We start from the raw sequence: 20,223 nt of genomic DNA on the forward strand, positions 1-20,223 counted from the left end.
CAGGATGGTAAAGAGCTGGACAGATGTTTTTTGAGGAGACTTCAGTTTAGCCTGAAATGTTTTAGTTTAAGCATCTAAAGCATCATTCAGCAAACTTTTGTTGAATCCTGCATGGATTTATGAGGGACTCACCATGACAGGAAGTCTTGCATCTCCAAGGTGACTTGCTAAAGACAGAGTTCAAGGGCTGCAGACTTTATTCCTCTGAGTCCCTAGAATGTCTAGAGCCTTCTCCTGGGATAGAGTTTGGTTTGCTTTGAAGAGAGATATCCTGGGATTCCTGGGTTGGATGCTTGGATTAAAGCAAAGGGACTGTCTGCTGTGGAGTTGGGAGCCTTAGGAAAGCCTTGGGGATCCCATATACATATTACTTTCTGCTGTCTGCTCCATAGCAGAATGCAAAAACTTTGAAAATTATGTCTGAATTTGAGCTTTCAGTGGTTTTCAGCCCTAAGTTACTTGCTGTGGAGCCAGATTTCCAAGCCTGAAAGTCCTGAAGTGGTCTCCCAGCACTGGTCTGGTTTTTGGAAGATCCTGAAATATACCTCTGTATAGATGATATATGAATATATATTATTATTTGTTACATACTTTTCAAATATAGCATAAGTTGAACTTCTTTCCCAAAACTCAGAGTGTATCTCACCTTTTTAGATGTTGATGAATGTGATGGAAACCACCGGTGTCAGCATGGCTGCCAAAATATAATTGGAGGATACAGGTGTAGCTGCCCACAAGGATATCTCCAGCATTACCAATGGAACCAATGTGTTGGCAAGTCACTTTCAAAAATTTTTACATTAAAATGCATGTTACCTTTGTTAGTAGCAAGAAGTAAAGTGCAATAGTGCAGTTTGCTGTGTTTTCTTTTTCTGATTGTAATTTACTCAGTTCAGCAGAGTTTCATTACAAATATGCACTCCTGTGAAAGTCGGAGTTGATATGACGCACCCAGGAGCCAATGTCCTGATTTAACAAGTGTTTAAGCACAAAATTATCTTTGAGGGTGCTAGAAGTTGTATTGACTTTGAGGGAAGTTGTATTACTCCTGTATTTTGTGGTCTGAACAAAGGAAGTGTTATTCAGCCGTGCAACAGTCTGCTCAGACACAGGTCCTGTCTGAGAGCTGATGGTGGATTGAGCCTGGCAGACTCAGAACCACAAGTTTGGATTGTTAAATTGTAAAATTAAACTTCTGGCCCATAGCATCTAAAATTCTATTAAAATTCTACTTGATCTGTGCTTTTATAGTTCTTACAACACCTACAGGAAGGCTGTTGTGGTTAAGCCTCTTCTCTGAACAGAATTAACCATTTGTCCTATTTGAGCAAAGCTGCTGCTATCTGTCTAAAGATGCTTTCTTCCAGCTTTGGAGTACAGTTTATAGCAAGTACTTACAGGACAATTCTCTTTATAAATAACAAATGCTAGTGCTCTTTATTTATGTTAAGAAGTAAATAAACTGATGAATTAAAATGCTTATTTCTTCCCTATCTAAACTTGGTTCTGTCCCAAGTGTCTGAGACCTCATAAATGGGTCTGCATGTGCAGAGCACTGATGCTGGATGTGACTTGAGCAGACAGAATTGGGTCCTCTGCAGAATTCCTGGGAAAAGTCTCTGTACATTTCAGCAGTGTAGCATGTTCAAACAAGAGAAACGTGAACCATTTTTCCTCTAGTCATAGTTTACGTGCATTTTTACTCACGTTTAATGGACCTCATACAAGCTAGTCTTGTGGATACCCAGAGATGTGTTTGATGACCCCTTTGAGAACAAAGGGCTTCATAACGCTTTATTTGCTTTCAGAAATATAAAAATGCCTTTGCTTGTTATCACTGTGGTGCTCTAGGGAGGCCTCTGCTTTGAATTATGCTTACCAAACCTCCTGACATTTTATGCAGTCCTTGCTGTGACATTTCCTTACTTGTGCTCCAGTACTCTATGCCTGTACAAGGAAGGAGCACAAACATATGGTGGTTTTGAATATTAATTAAACTAGCAGTGCTTAGAGTTAAATTAGAATTTAATCTGCAGGAGGGTTAAAAAAAACAAAATGGCACTACCAGGTCTGGCTGCTGGAGGACATTGTAGAATCTGAAAAAAAGCAGCTCTCGGTTTTGCAAAAACATCTTGGCCCTTTCCAAGTCTTCCTAGGTGATAGCTTTAACTACATGTGTTTCAGGCACTGGTATTTACCCCACTGAAAGAAAGGCTTCAGCCTTGGCACCACAAATACTGATCACCAGAAACCTCACCAGAGAAAATTACACCGAGAGCCACAACTGAGGAAGGACTTAGCTAGCACTTCCTCCTTCTTGGACATGGGGCAGCCCAGGCAGAAAGTCAAAACTGCAGGGAAGGAGGCTTGGTTTCCTCTGTCCTTATGGTATCTCTCCTTCCTGCTAAAGCTGACTGTGACAGAGCTGTGTGTTACAGAGCACGAGAGAGCAAGGCTGGTGCCTGACAACACAGCTTGCACAGTCTCCAAGGCTCCTGTAACTATTTTTTTTTTTCCACTTCATATTTTTTTCTTCCAACAATCACCCAAAATATGGGAACTAACCTCACTAGTGTCCACACTTCTGCTCCTGTGCAGTGAGGCGAAGTGAGCGTATCTCCTCTTGGTGCAGTAACTTCCTGCGGCCCAAACGTGCCAAATTACTGTGCTAGGTATGACAAATACTGAAACGTCACTCTAGGTTAATGACAAAACTCCTGCAGGCTTCAGTGACACAGAATTCAGCCCCAAGTTTTAATACCTTGTGGTCTCCACATGTTCACATTGTAACATCTCTGACTGTCTGCGCTTGAGATACTTATCTAGATCTCCTGGGTGTATCACAGGGGAAGAATCCATCTAATAGGTTCTTCCGTGACAATTCCTTTATATTCCTTGGCAATCTCAACTCTGCAAAGAGTTTGTGTCTTTTTTAGCTTATTTAATATAGTGTTCAGGGACTTTTGATGTTGCTGCAACACATGTTTAGATAATCACTGAAGAATGCTTTGGTTCCTCCCATGTCCTGTGCTGTGTGTGACTGCATCCCCTGCCCAGGCGATTCTGTAGTGCACCATGCCGTAAATCAGGCTGCGAGAAGTAAAGGCATTGCTTTTAAACAAAGAACAAACAGCCACATTGTTTGGAAAAGACAATAATGTTCTGAATTAGCACTTATTCTCCTGTAACCTGGATACTTAGGTCAGAGATGCTGCTCTGTGCTTTACATTTTATCCATATAGTCTCCAGATGGCATTTCTTATGCATGCGCGCACACATGCAATGCGCATGTGCAGTTACTTTATCACAGCAAATGGGGAACAATAGCATTCAGAACGTTTCAAAGCAATTTGCCACATCAGACAAAAAAAATTCAGACCAGCTACATTAAAAAATCCAGCCATTTACAGTAAACAAGCCTGAACTGACCTCAAACTCCTACAGTGCCGCACTTGGGAAGTTTGGAAAAGGGCTGGCTCAGAATGTGACAGTTTTTTGTATATACAGCTGCTTTTATTTTTACTTTACTACTTGTTCCTTTACCTTACCTGTACCTCATATTTAAATGTGAGTGTGTAGGGAGGGATTTTCAGTGCCTGGAAAAGGTGTCAGATCTTGATTTCATACTCTTTTTCCTTTAATGTTGAATAGCATTATGAACCTGGGATTACTGGACCAGATTGTTGGCTGTACAGAGTTTTATTCTTCTCAGTTGTTTCTGGAACAAAAAAAAAGTTGCCTCCTCTGCTTCTCTGCTCTCCAGAGCATGAGCTGACGTGGCATGAAACATCTCCTGTAGAGTAGCCCAAATGTTGCTCTGTTGTATGGTTGTAGTCATCTCCTAGCGACCGCTGCCCTAGCCAAGGGTGAGGCCAAGCCCTGCTCTCCATTTCTGTCTGTCTGATGTTTAGCAACAGTCAAGCACGACCTTTCTGAAAGGGTAGGCTGGACTAGACCTCAGTGAAAGTTAATGTGATATGTTCTGCTTCTTTTCCAGATGAAAATGAATGTCTCAGTGCACACATTTGTGGAGGAGCATCTTGCCACAATACTTTGGGAAGCTATAAATGTATGTGCCCTACCGGATTTCAGTATGAACAGTTTAGTGGAGGTTGCCAAGATATCAATGAATGCGGTTCTGCACAAGCCCCCTGCAGTTATGGTTGTTCAAATACTGAAGGTGGCTATGTCTGTGGATGTCCACCTGGTTACTTCAGAATAGGACAAGGGTAAGGGATTCTCATTTTAAACTAACAGGCATAAAGGGGACATAATCCGCTCACTTCTCTGAAATGTGGAGCAGCAGAACCGGGGGGATTGTCACCAATGAAAAAGGGATAGAATTGTGGAGGTGCGCAAGAGTTGGATGCACCTGCTGATTTCAGAGATGAGGGAGGGGAGAGGTAACCAAGGGAAGAGAGCAATGTGGTTTTAATGCTTAATGAAATTGGGTCAGGGCTACCAGGTTCAATCATCTCTTAAGGTACTGCTTTCACCTCTCTCCCCCTCACCCTCCTGCACACACACTTGGCAGCTAGCCAAGTTCTCTGAGCTTGCCACTTGGGAGCTCCCGCCTCAAACTGTGATTTGTGGTGTATCACTTGTCTCCTTTTAAAAAATAGTGACAACAACACCCCCCACCAACTCCAAAGACAAATGATATTGTACAAGTGGCTTCACCCACTGGTTGGAATAACATTTCTGTATGCTTTTATGTTCCTGTATATTCCACATTCTTCTGTGTTCCAAATGAATCATTTTTTAATAAATGTCTGCGTTATCAAGAAAATCAATTTTCACTTGCCCCAGTGGGAGTGTTAGGGCTGTGCATCCTGTAGGACCAAGCAACTCAAAGGGAAAGCAGAAATATTGTGGCTTAAATTTTAGAAGTGACTGGAAGCTTTGGAATACATTGAAAGACCTCACTTTTCAGATTTTTCAGCAGTTTCTGAAAATTGGTCTCTTTTAATGTGTTCCAGGTTGGACAACAGAAATTACTAACAACTTCTGAGAGCTTAAGACTGTGTTTTTAAAACTGTTAAATATTGGCAGGTCTTTCTTAGGCAAAGCCTTATGGAGCCAGGCTCTTGAAATCAGAGGTAGCTACATTGTGATTCAGTGCAAATTTTGCCTGTTAACTTCAGCAGAAATAAGTGCAACATCATTGCTTTATTATTTGTATTCACAGTCCCCCACCAGTCAGCTTTTGATAAGATCTGTGTCTCACTGGAATTAATTTTGAATTTCTTCCTTCCTCAGACACTGTGTTTCTGGAGTGGGGCTAGGCAAAGGTCAAGGACAAGAGCTTTCACTCAGTGGAGAAGTAGATGACAACTCCCTCTCTCCAGAAGCTTGTTATGAATGTAAAATCAATGGCTATCCCAAGAGAGGAAGGAAGCGCAGAAGCGCTAATGAAACTGCAAATGAAACAGAGGTAACTGACCCTTTTCTGGGGAGAGGGTTTGTGGTTGTCTTGCAAACCTCCTTGTCTCAGAAGGAGGTGTGCCAAGAGACAGTCCCACAGGAACAATGTACACCCCAAGCAAAGCAGACCAAAGAGCTGGTTTTGGATGTCAAGGAGTCTGTGTGGGGGCTTTCTGAAGTTGTTCACTGTCACTGGGCAAAGGTCATCCTCTGAAGCCCCTGCATACCTGGTATCTATGTCACATCAAACACTAAAATAAATGCCCATCCAGTTGTCTAGAGAGCAGTCCACTCCCCAGCAAAGCAGGCTCTTGGTGTCAGAGGACAGCAGGTATGTAAAATGTTTGCGTGACCTTTTGGCCAGAAAGGCAGGACACATTGGTCAGGATGGATATGGAACCTGTCAAGCAGCACCATGTTGTGTGTCTGGGGCTGAAGCCCTCTCCAAAGCAAACGCAGAGCTCTAGACTCGAACATCTCACCTGCGGGGAGTCCAGTGCTGCAGCCCTTCCTGGGGCTTGTCCAGACCTTCACAGTCAGTCACCCACGTTGCCATCCTAGGGCTGAGGCTGCCAGCGAAGCCGCACACAGTGCTTATCATTGATTGCGATGCTCACACAGCTTCACTTCTTCCTAGCTGTTGTCATTGGCTTTTTTTATTAACCAAATATTAATAAGTGGTTTCAGCACTTACCTTTACATGAATGTAAATGTGTGACAAGTTTTGCATAGGATAGGCATCCCTTTTCACTCATCCTTGGGGGAAGTATTTTGCTTTAGTTCTTAGCAAATGTTTAGCAAAAAAGCATTAAAGTAAATCCCTCCCCAAACTCCTTCTGCTGGGGTTTGTTCTGAATTGACATGAGACACAATGGGATGGAGGTGGTTGTAATTCTGTTTGTTCTTCAGCTGGGCTTCCAGCACCACACCTCCCAGTATAAGCGCAGAAGTTGTGGTAGAAGCACGATCTTGTAACGTGTAATGTTACTCTAGCCCCTCTTGCAAAAAATTCAAACTCCTCGCATTATAAAGTCAGAAATGCCCAATCTGGTCATCCAGTCCAATGCTCAGCACAAATCACTGGACTTAAACCTTATTGTTCACATTAATTATATACAGACTTCAACAAACTGTAAACAGCTTGTAGGAGAAGTGTCACCAAGTCCACAGTCATTTGATTTCTCACTTCTTCATCCAGCCTAAGATGACGTGATGTTACAGGTGAAGGGTTTTGCCCTGACCTGGCCAGAGAAGCAGCACGTCACGGCAGGTCTCTAGGCTGTGCAGGTATTTGTCATTCAGCTGAAAGTATGTGTCTGGGTGTGCAAATGTGTGCATTCTAGATATAACCAAGAGACACTAAACACTGGTAGATGCCCCATCCTTGGAAACATTCAAGACCAGGTTGGACAGGGCTCTGACCAACCTGATCTGGTTGGAGATGTCCCTGCTTCGTGCAGGGAGGTTGCACTAGATGACCTTTGAAGGTCCCTTCCAACCCAAACTGTTCTATGAGTCTATAAAATGTTGCCACACCATCACCACCCTGAGCTAAGTGTCACCTGTACTCTCTATTCCTGAGTACGTGCCAAGAGCTTGCTTTTCCATGCACAAATGCAGGAAATTTGGAAGCCTGTTAGCTGTTCCCGTTAGGTGGTCAGTGCATAGTGCTCTCCTAATATGGGAAGACAGGAGAGTGTTTTTGCCCAGCAGAGTGTGGATGTTTGATTTTGGGCAGAGTCCGTTTGTAAACTGTTTCTTCAGTGTGTTTCAGTACTCTCTGTTGATTAGTGCTGGATTGGTCTTAGAGGTGACGTAGAGCTTCCCTTCCTTTCCAAATGAAAATGTTACAGCTGAGGTGCTGTCTGAAATGTTATCACTCTGCCACTGCAGCGTGACTCATGCACCGGGGACTCAGAGGGAGCCCAGTCACCATCACTTAGAGGTGAGGGGCAATGCTGCTTTTCCAGCATCCCGCTACGCCTGCGGACTGCCCTGGTTTCACAACTAAACAAAGCAAATATTGCAAAGCAGAAAACTCCCACCTGAATGACGTACCTCCCCTACAGACCCTGCTCTCTTCTGCACCTTGTTGTTCATGTTAGCTTGTGGTTCCCCTGACAGAGAGGAAGAGTGTGCCTTTGATGCTCTCTTTGTAGGAGACCTATCACAGATCTCAAGCACAGAGAAGCTTTGTTTGTCAGGCAGTGGGACCCACACACAGAAACTCTCAGTGTGTGTCTCAGGCTCCCGTTACCCACGCAGGAACAGTGACAAAGACCGTACTTTATCCTAACAAGTCCTAAGCCCGTAACAGTGGATTTTACATATGCTATTACAGAACCTCCTTTTAAAAATTGTTTAATTAATAATGAATGAGCTCAGTAAAAAATACATACACACAGGTGCATGTGAAACACTCTCTGACAAAGCCAGCTAACATCGTTTGTTTTTGTGCAGGATCAGCAAGAGCTGGAGCCGCCAATCAGTCTCGCCAGCTGGGATGTTGAGAAAGCAGCAGTCTTCTCCATCAACATTTCGGATCTCAGTAACAAAGATCGCATCCTGGAACTGCTTCCCGCCCTCACAACACTGACAAACCACAACCGATATTTAATTGACTCCGGAAATGAAGATGGTTTCTTTAGAATCAATAAGAAGGACGGGATAAGTTACCTTCATTTCACAAAGAAGAAGCCAGTGCCTGGAAACTATTCATTACAAATCAGTAGTATTCCACTCTATAAAAAGAAGGAACTTAACCAGCTTGAAGAGAAACATGACAAAGACTACCTCAGTGGTGAGCTGGGAGATAACCTGAAAATGAAAATTCAGATATTGCTTCATTAATTCATCAACCAAAGACCAAATAATTAAACCAAAGATAGATAGGTAGGACTGAATATTCTCCCAATCAGATTCTCCATATCATAGGTACAGTCTTACATGAGTACACGTGTATCAACGAGCACTATTATATTATTACATAAACAAGGTACAGGATGAATACCCTAGCTCAAATCAACCACTTTCTCAGGCTTTTATGTGTAGCTGAGCTACCTTGATATGTTGAATCTTGAAAACTGGGACTTGTATCATTGGAAGTTGGCCACTGATGCTGAGACACGTCATCATTTCAGCAGAGGTACAAGAATGTGCTTTCAACTGATGGACAGCTCTATTTTTGTAATTCTTAAACTTCGCTTCTCCAACTACAACTTACTAGGTCAGCCATTTATGATATCCATTTGGTGCTAGTAAATTTTCAACCTAGATTTATAAATGCACTGTAATATTTACACAACTTAGAAGCCAAAATTGCCATTATTCAGTCTAAATACTTCAATCAACCAAAGTTAGCTCAGTAGTTTATCTCAGTTATGCCTATAATACATTACATGTAAATTAAGTGTGTGTATACTGTAATCGTGCTATTTTTATCAATGAAGCATTTGTAAACTAGATTAATAATACCCTTAATGTGAGGGTTTGTAATGGTGCTTATAAGACCAACTACTTGTTAACTGTATACACAAACCTGATGATAAAGTTTCTGTGACTCGCCAAAATGCACTGAGGTCAGTAGGGACCATTAAACATTCTCAAAAGTCAGATGACAATCAGTGCCATCCTACACCATGACATTATGTAACGTGTCAAGAGTACCCATAGTCATTCATATCAACAAGGGTTCAATGTCATAAATGTCACAATAAAACAGTCTGTTTTTTTAGTTTATTCTGTGGCCTTGTGTTCTTGCTAAAAGTGTGATAAATAGAGCTCTCATGTTTCAGGCATTGTCGGTAGGGTTGGTTGTGTATCTGTGTGCACAGGTGATTTCTTCTTGAAGGTGTGCCGCTGCTGTTTGTTCATTCTTCAGGCAAAGGAAGAACGGAAGAAATACAGAAACCTTCACAAATCTAAACAGCAGTGGACCTCTGATTATTGTGTGGCTGCAGAAAGCAAATCAGAACACTTCCAATGACTTGACCTGAATAATCCTGTCAATAAGTAACTTTGATAGCCAAAACGTGCAGAAGTGGATGTTAAGTCATTATGCAGGAAACACATTTAACTGATTTGAAAAGTCTTGTTTGCTGAAACTGCCTTAACTTAAGATATTCCAGTCTTTTACCCCCTGCTTCAACAGCTATTGTCAAATAATCTAAGACTGGTAACAAAGGGATAATCCATACCAAAGGCTGTCACAAGTTGTAGCTGGGTTTTAATATCAAATGAAGTATTCGACGATGCGGACGTTCTTGTTCTTGTACATGCAAGTGCCGTGGTTTATCTTTTAGCAGCAGCCGAACATTGTACTGAGGTGGGATGCTATAAAATCTGGAAGAAAACTGAAGCAAGTGGTGTCACTGAAACTGCTGATTGGACAGCACTGAAGTTGATAGAGGGAACATATATTGAGCTATAATAGCTTTGGAAGGGAAATGTTCTGTAATAATTCTCTGCAAATTGTAATATTTTGTGTAATTAGCTTTCAACTCTGATTGCTTCTGCATAACAAATATAACTATATAAAAAGGAGCTTGTGCACAGGGCTACTTTGATATTTTTAAGAGACTATGTCTGGATTTTATTTATTAGTGTGCCAAAATGTTGAACAGTGTATTTTTTCCACATGTTGCATAACTATGGCAAAATATAATCAGAGCTTTACAGTTGTAAATGGCACTCTAATTTCAGCAGGTTGGGAGTAATTTTTAATGCCAGGGGCAGTGTGCAAGATCGTATGGTTTATAGTTAAGTGTACAGTTTGAGTATTTTCTCTCCAGTCCTTAAACATTGAGAGGAACTGAGAAAAATGATTTCAGAAAGAGCTGTCAGGACTCTGTCCAGTAGAGTTGGTTTAGCATTTAAGCTGCTGTATAACACCTTATCACACCAAACCCTCCTTGATTGTTTTCCAGCAGCCCCAGTGTTGCCTGCACAGTTCTGCAAATCACCTTTGTTATGCTGCAGAAACAAGAAATCTTGACAGCATCCCTTCTAGTGATTTAAAAATGGAAAGCCTAGTCTTGCTGTACTGATCTGCCCAGAAAAATCCATTTTCTTCTGCAATTATTCATCTGTCTCTCTGCAGCAGTGCCCTTTAACTGGTATGTCATTTTTGCCTGTCAGTTTTAGTTGCTGTATGTGTACCATTATATATATATTAGTTTGAATTTCTGCAGTTTCCTTAGAGTCTTGGTGAAGCACAAAGGTTGCATAAGAATATTGTGCAAGAACTACAATTAAAAAGTGGTTTGTAACCTACAGTGTGATTTAAAAGAATTTCCTCTGCTTGATTTGATGGTGGGATCCCCCAGAATGACTTGAAGCACTAGACAGTCTGAAGTAGAGGTCTTTCTGAATGTGTATCCTTTTGCAATTAAAGGATATTTTTCAAATTCAAGGAAATGGTGAAATAATTGAAATAAGCGTGGCTTCTCTCCATTGCAATTGTGCATGTGACTCGGCATAGATGCATGCATGGATAGTAACTATAACTTTTGGTTAGCAGAGTTTAACAAAGATGGCTTGTTACTGTACATATCGAATCATTCCCTTGTTGTGTGTTGTAACAGTATCTTGTAAACCTGACAGCTGACGTGTATTTTGGCAGAACATGGCTGTTTCCACAGTCTCTCTTTTAAGCTGATTTTCAAAGGACCCGAAGTGTTTGCTTTCTTACGGCAGGTCCCAAAGGGTCACACTCAGGTTTTCTCTAAGATAAATATTCTGTGCTGTGATTCACGTTCAGCTTTGTGCTTTGGAAGAGCTCGTCTGGTCAAGACTTCTCAGCACAGGCAGGCCTGAGCTGTTTGAAGAGCAGGATGCCACGGCTGTTGCCTGACAGCTGCCTACACCTTCCTGGGACCGAGTTTGGGTACCGTCGGTCGCTGCCGGCAGCACCACAACAGGTAAGTGGTGCAAGGCAGCTTGCAAACCCACTGCTCTGGGCCAACCTGGGGGCGGTGGTGCTGGCATTGCAAAAGGCTTCTCACTGCTTTTAAAAATTGACATTTGCTGTGAAGGAATTTTTAGGATTCCCCCTTTAAACTGATGCTGGTTTTGAACCGTTAGAGCCTCCACAGCGCTCTTGCAGATCTGATGGCTTCTGCCAAAATGAGCAAGGGTTGCAGTTTACGTTGGTGTAACTGTAGTGCTGTTACCTTCTGAGTGGCACCAGATGAGGAGACAGCTTCTCCCCTTCCAACTTCACTGCTGTGACAAGAAAACCCTGTATTTTGAGTTACAGAGGGGAAGCTGGGGTTCAGCCGCTGACGAGGCCAGGGCTGCCTGTGGAGCTGCAGGAGCTGCGTGCCCCTCTCACAGCCCACCTGCCCCACATCAGGTAGGACAGGAGCTAACGGACACACCAGCTTCCCAAAACTGGGATGTCTGGGCCCGGGATCTTGCCTACTTCACCCTCTCCTGGAGCAAGTCTTTAAGCTTTTCTGCTTTGGTTGGTTTCCTGCTTGCAGCAGTGGCCAGCAGCTAAGGCCAAGATATCATGTACAGCAGGTTAATCCAGTAAATCCAGGTTGGCAGTGTCCTACCAGAGTAAGTGTAAGTAAGAGTAAGTAAGGACACAGTAAGTGTCCACCCAGAGTAAGCCCTCATATTATCACAGTCTTGGCAGAAAAACACTCAACTAAAACTCTTGTGTTCAGAACATCCCAGAGCCTCTAGTCGTTGCTCATGGCCCAAGCGTGTCCAATGCCTGTGGAAACCTGTGCAGCCCCTGTGTGAGCTCCTGCAGTTACACATCTGCGCGGAGGGCTCTGCTTGCAAACAGTGCATCGGCAGCGTGGGGCCGGGATGTCACGTTCACCTGAGGGATCTCGCTGGTTCTGGATGGTGCAAAAACTTAAGACAGGGTGAGTAGACAGCTATCATTTGGGGCAAAATATGCCATCATTTACACTAACGAAAATGCAAATAATTGCAGAGCTTGCAGTAGTAGTAAGAGGGAAAGAAAAGGAGAGGGAGGAGACTGCTGCAGTCATTCAGTGGCCCAAAATGCCCCAACACATGTGGCTTCTGCTTCACTTGCAGATGCTGGTCCTGGTGGCCTGTGCTCCTCCTGGGCTGCCATTCCCGGGTCCCCATGCGGGTGCTGCAGCAGCCAGCAGCCGTCCCCACAGAGAGAGACGCACCACCACTGCTTTCAGAGCAGGCAGAGGCACTACTGGCGCCAGGAAGGTGGAGGTGGGCAGCGGCAGGGTTCTGTGGTGCTGCAGCATTCAGTGCGTGCTTCACCAAGGCCCTGGTGCCCCCAGAGACACTTTGAGGGCAACGTTTGGTCCCTCTGGAGTAGGCTGTGTGCTTTGGATTGCCCAAAGATGAGGCCATCTTCCTGTGCAGCAAAAACCTTGAGGATGCTGATGATAACTTAAGCTGCGACAAATTTCAACCATCTACTTCTGCTGTCCTTAAAACTTGCCAAACATTTCACACCCTCGTAACAAATGCTTTTGAGGAATATCATGCCCAAGACAACTCCTCAGTTCTAAGCTTTCCATTGAGTTCAGCGGAGGAACCTTGAGGCTGGAGAGGTCACCAGTGTTTGTTTTTGTATTTCAGGCTCTCCTTTCTCTTTCTAACATGCCCCTGCGCGGCGCAGCGATGGCAGGAGGCGGCTGTGGAGGCCGGGGATGCCTGGCCAGCAGGAGGGTGCTGGCCCAGTTGGGCTACAGCCCCGTGCTGGTGCTGGCCAGTCCAGCGTGTGCTGTTGCTGTTTGTTAGCACACAGCTGAGTCCTCGACCTGCTTCCACACGCGCTCATATCTGTATGTAACAATGCATGTGTTTTTTTTCTGAAGAGCCTAGACAGATAACTACATCTCAGTGCTTCCAAGCTGAAGTCACCCTGTGTTAAACCTTTGCTGAGTACCCAGGAAGGGTGTTTTCTCCTTCCCTCTCTTAGGCTGGACCCTCCCCTTGCACACAACGGCAGCATGGGCCCAGCCCTGGCTCGGCTCTCACATCTGCAGGTTTGTTTGTTTATGAGCTTCTCTATGGCTCCCAGGGTTGTAGGATGTGAGCGCCTCACAGATCTGTGTGGTGAGCCTTGCTACACCCTTGTGAGGTCGGGATGTGTTTGTCATTCTTGGTTTACAGGGCAGGAACTGAGAACCATATGTTTGGGTTTGGGAGAGCCCATAGCCAGTGGCCGTTCTGCCAGGGGCAGCCTCGAAGTACTGAGTTGTCCTTGGAGAGAAGGACAAGGAGCCACATGGGCTCATGAGCCATGACACCCCAGCAGGCAGAAAGCCATGGGAACTGCCCCCTGCACCAAACGTGTCCCAGATGGAGCCTGGTGGAGCTCTAGCTGCTCCCTATGCTCTTCAGAAAGCCAGGGGCATGGCCCCATGCTCCAGCACACGTTGCCTGAGGTGGCCGTGCCTGTAGGTACCCAGCACAGGATGCTGCCACTGCAGATGTAGCAGCATCAGTTTTAAAAAAAAAAAAAAAAAAAATAGAGCAACAGTGCCTGGTAGTTTTCTGCTGGAAAAAAAAGATTTGAGGTAAGCATCCAGGTCAGCAGGCTGCATGGAGATAATCAAAAGCGACGCTACTGGTGAGCAGGACCTGGGGTCTGCCAGCTTCCCCGGCTCGTCTCTCAGGCTGCTGGATGAACCAGCCAGGAAAACAGGGCTACCACTTAGTTTTCTTTGGAGGTTGAGTCTTTATTCCTGTCATTCCTATGTGAGGTGCTTCAGGGTGTTTGGGTTTTTTTCCTTTTTTTTTTTTTTTTAAAATATCTGTGACAACCCAGGAGAAATTATTTTTTTTTTAAGCAGCTCTTGTGGGACAGAGTTTGACTGTAGCTGTACGCAGTACATAATTCAGCCGGTAAGCTCGGACAGGTAGGAAAGCTGTCTGGACTTTTTCACTCTGCAATGTTGTGTGTATGCTCGCAGCTCTGTATAAGCATGTTGTTATTGTAATCATAATAAATACTAGAGCCGTGAGAAATGTCTATAACCAAACCCAAACCAGGTGAAACTCCACTGGTTTTGGGTTTCATTACAAACTCAAGGCTCAGGCCAGGTTTGTTGAGGTTCATGAACCTCTCTCTGAAGCTGGGCTCAATTTCAAGCAATCCTAGGCCAAGTTTCAGGCAAATCTGGGCCAAGTTTTGAGTAAATTTGGAACAAATTTTAGGAGAATAAGAGATGATTTATGATTTTAGGTTGAAACCATACAAACCATGGACTCTTTGCTTGGTTTCCACCTGTAACCAGGAAATCTTGGCACTTTGGCTGAGTTTCACTTTGATTTTGAATTTTGACTGTAAAAACAAATCAACCAGAGCAAAGAGGTGAGTCCCAAGAACAAACCACGCAGAAACCAGTTCACAGGGTGGGAGCCCAAAGCCCTGCCCTGCACTGAGCACAGGCCTGTGATGCCGCACCAGCAGCGGGGCGCGTGCGTGTGCAGCCAGCAGTCTGACACGGCTTGTGCTGAACTGTAAATCCTCCAAATAATTAAGCCTTCCTCCAGCTCTTAATGTGAAGTTGCACGTGCAATTGCCAAGCCTGGAGTGCACTGACTTTAGGTTTGGCTTACGCAAAAAAGATCCAGTCTGTACTCTGTGTTTGCATTTTGAGGGGTAAATTCAGCTAAGGAATCTACATGAGTGGGGAAATGGACTTTCTACCTGAATTGCAGAGATTCAGAGCGATGTGGTGCCAGTTCTCCAGCCCAGAGGTGCCCAACAGGGTTACGGGTCTCGGCTTGCCACGGCTGCCAGCTCTGCCACGGCACAGATACCTTATAGATGGAAAAGAGCTGAAAAAACTTCTCATGCAGATTTCTTTGATTCATTCAGGCACTTTAAAGGGATCTCCAGACATGAACTTGTCTTTTTAAATAAAAAAATATATATCATCATTAAACTCCTTGATCATGAGATTCTTTTTGCGCCAAACATAAACTATAGATGGAAAATATTTGAGCAGGAGCTGGCTTCAACTACCAGGCAAAATACAAACAGCTGAACTGGGAATATAAGTGCTGAGTCCAGAGAAGAAGGTGATAGCACAAGTTGCTGCTGCTTTGAGAAACACGTGATAGGAGGGATGGGCAGGAAGAGAGGAGGAAGGTGCCAGCGCAGAGCAGACGCGGAATACGAAGGGAACCGCACTGTCAGTCTGTATTCACATCAGTGCAAAGCTGAAACAACAGGAAACTGGGAGAGAGGAGAAAGGGAATGAGTGACTCGGCAGCGCTGGCTCTGCAGGGCGGCTGCTCAAAAGACTTTTAGACGTGAATCAACAGCCATCTGCCCTTGCGGTAGCCAGCTCCGCAAGGCTACCAGCCCTAATGCAAAGCCTTCCCATCAGCCGACGCTCCTGAGCCAACCAGCACTTTCAGAACGACTGTAAAGCTGTCCGCAGGACTTTGGCTGGTAAGAAGTTACCAAATAAACCAAACAGAACAAACCCCAAGGCCTGTTGGGACCAGGTCGTTATGAGACCTTAGCAAGTATTGAGTGTAGATTAACAAGCCCTTAAAGACAATTCTTCATTCAGTGAATCTGAAAAAAAGGTAACTGACCAAGAAAGAATTTAACAGATTTCCCATTCCACATGTTTAAATTGTACTTGCCAAAGGCATAAATCCCTTTTATTGAAAGCTCTTTGCTATCAGGTTTTTGCCTCCCATTTTCAAATCTGCTCCTGTAAAAGATGTCCCAGTACTTTTTCCAGATCTCAGTGTCCTCACAGCACTGAGGAGATGTAGCTGTGACAAAGGATGTAAAGCTTCCCAGATTCTCTAGCTGAGATGTTGCCACATGTTAGACCAGCAACAGTTTCTGCTCCTAGAGTACAACTGTGGCGTGGTGCACCACGAGGCCAGAGCTGGGGAATCCCAAGTGGAGACTCAGGCCGTGAGAGCTGCTGTATGGCACAGCAAAGCTTGGTGAGGTGGAGGTCCTGAGGAGACCTGGTCTTAGTTTTTAAACCATGTATTATGTCTGTGTTGCGTGGACTAAGACTGAAAGTAGCACCTAGCAATGAAAGGAAAGGGAGAAAAAAAGGCTGAAAAATATCTGCTACACACGTTCTCAAAGCAAAGACAAGATGCTGCGTACCATGAAGCAGAACTGTGTTTCAGAAGTTCACTGTTCGATGAAGCCAGCTGCATGTGAACTTGCCCATTATGTGTTTGCCTTGTAAATCGATTATGTCATTTAGGGACTGATTTTTATTAAGGATCGTGTTGTCACCCATACATTCTATGATATGCCTACGACACACTGCTATATCCCCAGATATGCTGGGAACAAGACTGTTTTCTTCTCCACAGTGACAGCACAAATAAAACCATGGGAGGAAATTGTGGGTCCCAACGTGACCACCAGGCCCAGGTCGAAGGCCAAGTCTGGCAGGAGTTGCACAACTCTCTGGTGAAAAAGACCAATTATTTGTGTTGGGCTCATTTGTGCTAACAAACAGCACAGTCTTGAGTTCCCCACAGACCAGCCTGGAATTCATTTTAAAAAATAGAGAATTGGTAAAGGATTTACGCAGGGGGACCTCTCCACCAGCCTCCTGAGCATAAAGTACCTCATGTCCTGCACCATCTCTAACCAGGAGCAGTCCTACAATAGAAGTAGCTGAACATTGTGCTTTGAGCACCAAACGGACAGGCAGGTTGAAGGAGAAATAAAACCTGGCTTTGATGCCAGCTGAATGCCCCATCCCAGAGAAAGGTGCAAGTCACCAAGCTCCATTCGCTGCCAGTCTCAGCAGTGCCACCAGCCCATCCCAGCCAGGCAGTAGCACGCTCTGTAAATCTACTGCAGAAACAAAGTAAAATAATACCCAGTTTTTCTGCCACGTCCGAGCTGCTGTGATCTGTGCTAAAGTTGCCACTTCATAGCACGCGCTGGGTCAGCAGAGTCACGCGTCGATGGTACCCAGCCGCTGCTTGTGCAGGAGCGACGTCCCACGAAGCTTTCGTGCATCTGCTCCAGAGACAGAGCTCACGCAGAGAGCTCAGCCCGGCCCTGCAGCCAGCACCACGTTACTGCAGAAACGGTATTGTCAGGCACCAGTCGTGTGAAGGCGAGTGAAGTACCTCCACCTGCCAAAAAGAAAATGCATATTAATACACAGAATTATGTTCTGTGTGGGTGTGGATCCTGGTAGTTGTTGCTCCTTTTTTCTCTTTCCTTGGAAATAAGAAAAAAAGTGAAAGCCAGGACGCATTTTGTGTCCTATTAAGTCTAGATCTGTCCAGATCTGCCCTTCTTGAGTAGATTCCTTTAGCAGCAAGTAGGTTTGGTGGAGGGTCACTCTGTGTATGCTTCTCTGCTCCAAAAATATGTCAGCAAACTGATCTCTAGTGACCCAGGGTCCTGCTCGGAATAGTTGGATTATGTTTATAAAGTGAAATAAGAAAGATAATAGTTGATCAAAATAATAGAAACTATGGCATGGAAAATGAATTTTGAAAGAAATGCACAGATAAATCATTTATCCTCACCAATACCCTCTCTGTTTCTTACCCCGGTAATTGAGACCATGTGTTGTGCTGCAAACAATAACTATGGGAAATTACTCATGATTCTTCCTTCATAAACTTGGGAAATGAAAGTGATGGGAAGTATGCTCATCTTAATTTTTTTTTTATGTTAACAGCTCTAAATTATTAGGGTGGGAAGAAAATGTCAATAGAACATAAAAGTGCTTTGTATAGTGTTCACATTTGCTCATACTTTCAAATCCACTGTGGCTTATTAGTTCATGGGAAAAATGACAAAAAGGAATAAAACCCAGAAAATGAATCCAGTATCAACATCTTGCCTCTATAGTAACAGAGAAATTGTAACTTGTGGGTAAAAAGTGACAATATTAGGAAATGTTTGTTGGGCAATTGTGGCTATTAACCCCCTCCTTCCCCCGTACGTCCAGCTGCCCGCCAGCCCCACCCGTTCCCGCAGGTTAAGGGCTGCCTGTGTCTCCCTGCGGCTCCTTGCATTGGCAGCCCGGAGCCAGCGAGGCCCGTACCCTCTGTTTCAAGAGTTGATTGCTCAGCTGTAAAAATTCTCCCAGGGCTGAAACTTGACAGAAAAATGTCTCCGCCTGGGAGGAGTTTCTGTTCTGAGTTTGGTTTGAATTAGTTCAGCCCTTTTCCACTTGCAGTAGGACAATTGAGCAGGATTCCCTTTCTCTCCTCCTTTTTTTTCTTTTTAAATAAGTGAACATCCGGCCAGGGCAGCACGCATGGCAGGCGGCACTCGGGCCAGAGCCCTCTCTGCAGCTGCAGGGTCAGTGCTGGCCGCTGCGGCAGTTTCCCTGCCCTGTAACGGGCCAGGCCTCGTCCCCTTGCACAGACGCTGGCTCAGACGCTGGCTTGTGCCGCCTCCGTGCCAAGGCCGCCGAGGGCCGGCTTGACCATGGTGCAAGCCAGGAAATCTGCCCTTGCTGCTGTTGCTTGAGGTACCAGCTCGCTGCCGTGCAGAACCACCCGGAGCTTTTGGCTTTCCCCAGGGCTGGACGTCCCACCAGCGCGAGCCTGTCCTTCCATGGCGGAGGCACAGTTGGCCCCGCTCGGCCCCGGGGTTACAGCGCAAGACCGGGTGGTGGGTTTCCCGGATAAATGGCTTGGCCCGGGGAAGCCGCTCTCTGCAGGCCTCGGCCAGAGCCAGGGGATTCATTTTGAGAGGCAAGAGTGTGCGATCAGTTACACCTCTGCGTGGGCTGCCTGCGGGGCTGGTACATCGATTCTAACTGTCAGTGCTTCATGAATGAAGTCCGGCCCCACCAAAGTCAATGGCAAAATTCCCGTTGATTTCGCTGGAGCAAGATTTCACCCCGAATCCTCAAAGTGCCCCCGGGATCTCACCCGTGCTCAGCACAGCCTGCATCCTGCTCAGGCAGATGCGCTGCGATTATCACTTGGCAATACCGACAGGTGTGGGTGTGAGATAGGTGCCGTGCAGCTGAAGCGGTGGACGGAGATAGTTCGGCACAGAAGCAGAACTTTATAGGTCAGTGAAGTTTTACCCTGAGCTCTGAGAGGGCCAGAGCACAAGTAACAATACAAAATTTCTATGGATGGAGAGATGTCCCCCCAGCCCAGGAGTGTCTTGGTCCTGTGCCAGCAGTCCAGCCTCCGTAGTCACTTCTCTGTGTGCAGTTAATTGGCTGAACAGCTACTTGATATCATCCAGAACCACTCATAAAATTAAATGTTCTTAAACATAAGGGCAGACTCATAATACTTGCCAACACTTATTTCAATAATGATGCTATGCTTGCCACTCCACAGATCTGACCTGTCACTTGAGAACTCAAATGACCCATAAAGTAACATCTTTTATCCACCTACAAACTTAAGCAGGTTCATTAGCTGGACGTGGCGCATTATGTCATGTTCTGTCCAACTGTTTTACAACCATTTGATTGGTTCTTGCTCATACACTTTCCCATCACCTTGGCACATGTGACACCTGCTGACAGTATTTTCCCACCTACCTGAGGAAATGAACAAGTTCACCATCTTATTCCAGAAAACAGAGTTAAGGAAGTTAATTGCTGTTATTTAACAGCTGTTTCACTGGTTTCTTCTTATTTTGCCAACTCCCCCATACCTTATCATTTGCTAAACTGACCAAAAGATTTTCTCCAGTTTTGGATTCAAGTAACCTTTTCTCCTCGACAGCTACTTCAGAGTCCCTCTCCCACAGATCACAGGTGAGCTCATCTCTAAACTACGCTGTGGAGTTTCTGACACATGGAGTTCTTTCAGCACTGATATTGGGGTGGGAATTTGTATCTGAAA

The 20,223-nt window shown here is 44.9% G+C and overlaps 1 protein-coding gene across 1 annotated transcript in view; it reads left to right on the top strand.

The window, feature by feature from the left end:
* The window catches only part of FBN1 (fibrillin 1), a 159,352-nt gene extending 149,386 nt beyond the window's left edge, over positions 1-9,966 (top strand). Inside the window, exons 63-66 of the mRNA XM_086756906.1 lie at positions 655-774; positions 3,998-4,229; positions 5,260-5,434; positions 7,885-9,966. Coding sequence (XP_086613032.1) covers positions 655-774; positions 3,998-4,229; positions 5,260-5,434; positions 7,885-8,274 — 917 coding nt within the window. The 3' untranslated portion in view covers positions 8,275-9,966. The remainder of the gene's footprint in view (positions 1-654; positions 775-3,997; positions 4,230-5,259; positions 5,435-7,884) is intronic.
* The last annotated feature ends 10,257 nt before the right edge of the window (positions 9,967-20,223 follow it).

The sequence above is a fragment of the Chlamydotis macqueenii genome, chromosome 12 (assembly GCF_036417535.1).
Source record: "Chlamydotis macqueenii isolate bChlMac1 chromosome 12, bChlMac1.mat, whole genome shotgun sequence".
In the NCBI taxonomy this organism is placed as follows: Eukaryota; Metazoa; Chordata; class Aves; order Otidiformes; family Otididae; genus Chlamydotis; species Chlamydotis macqueenii.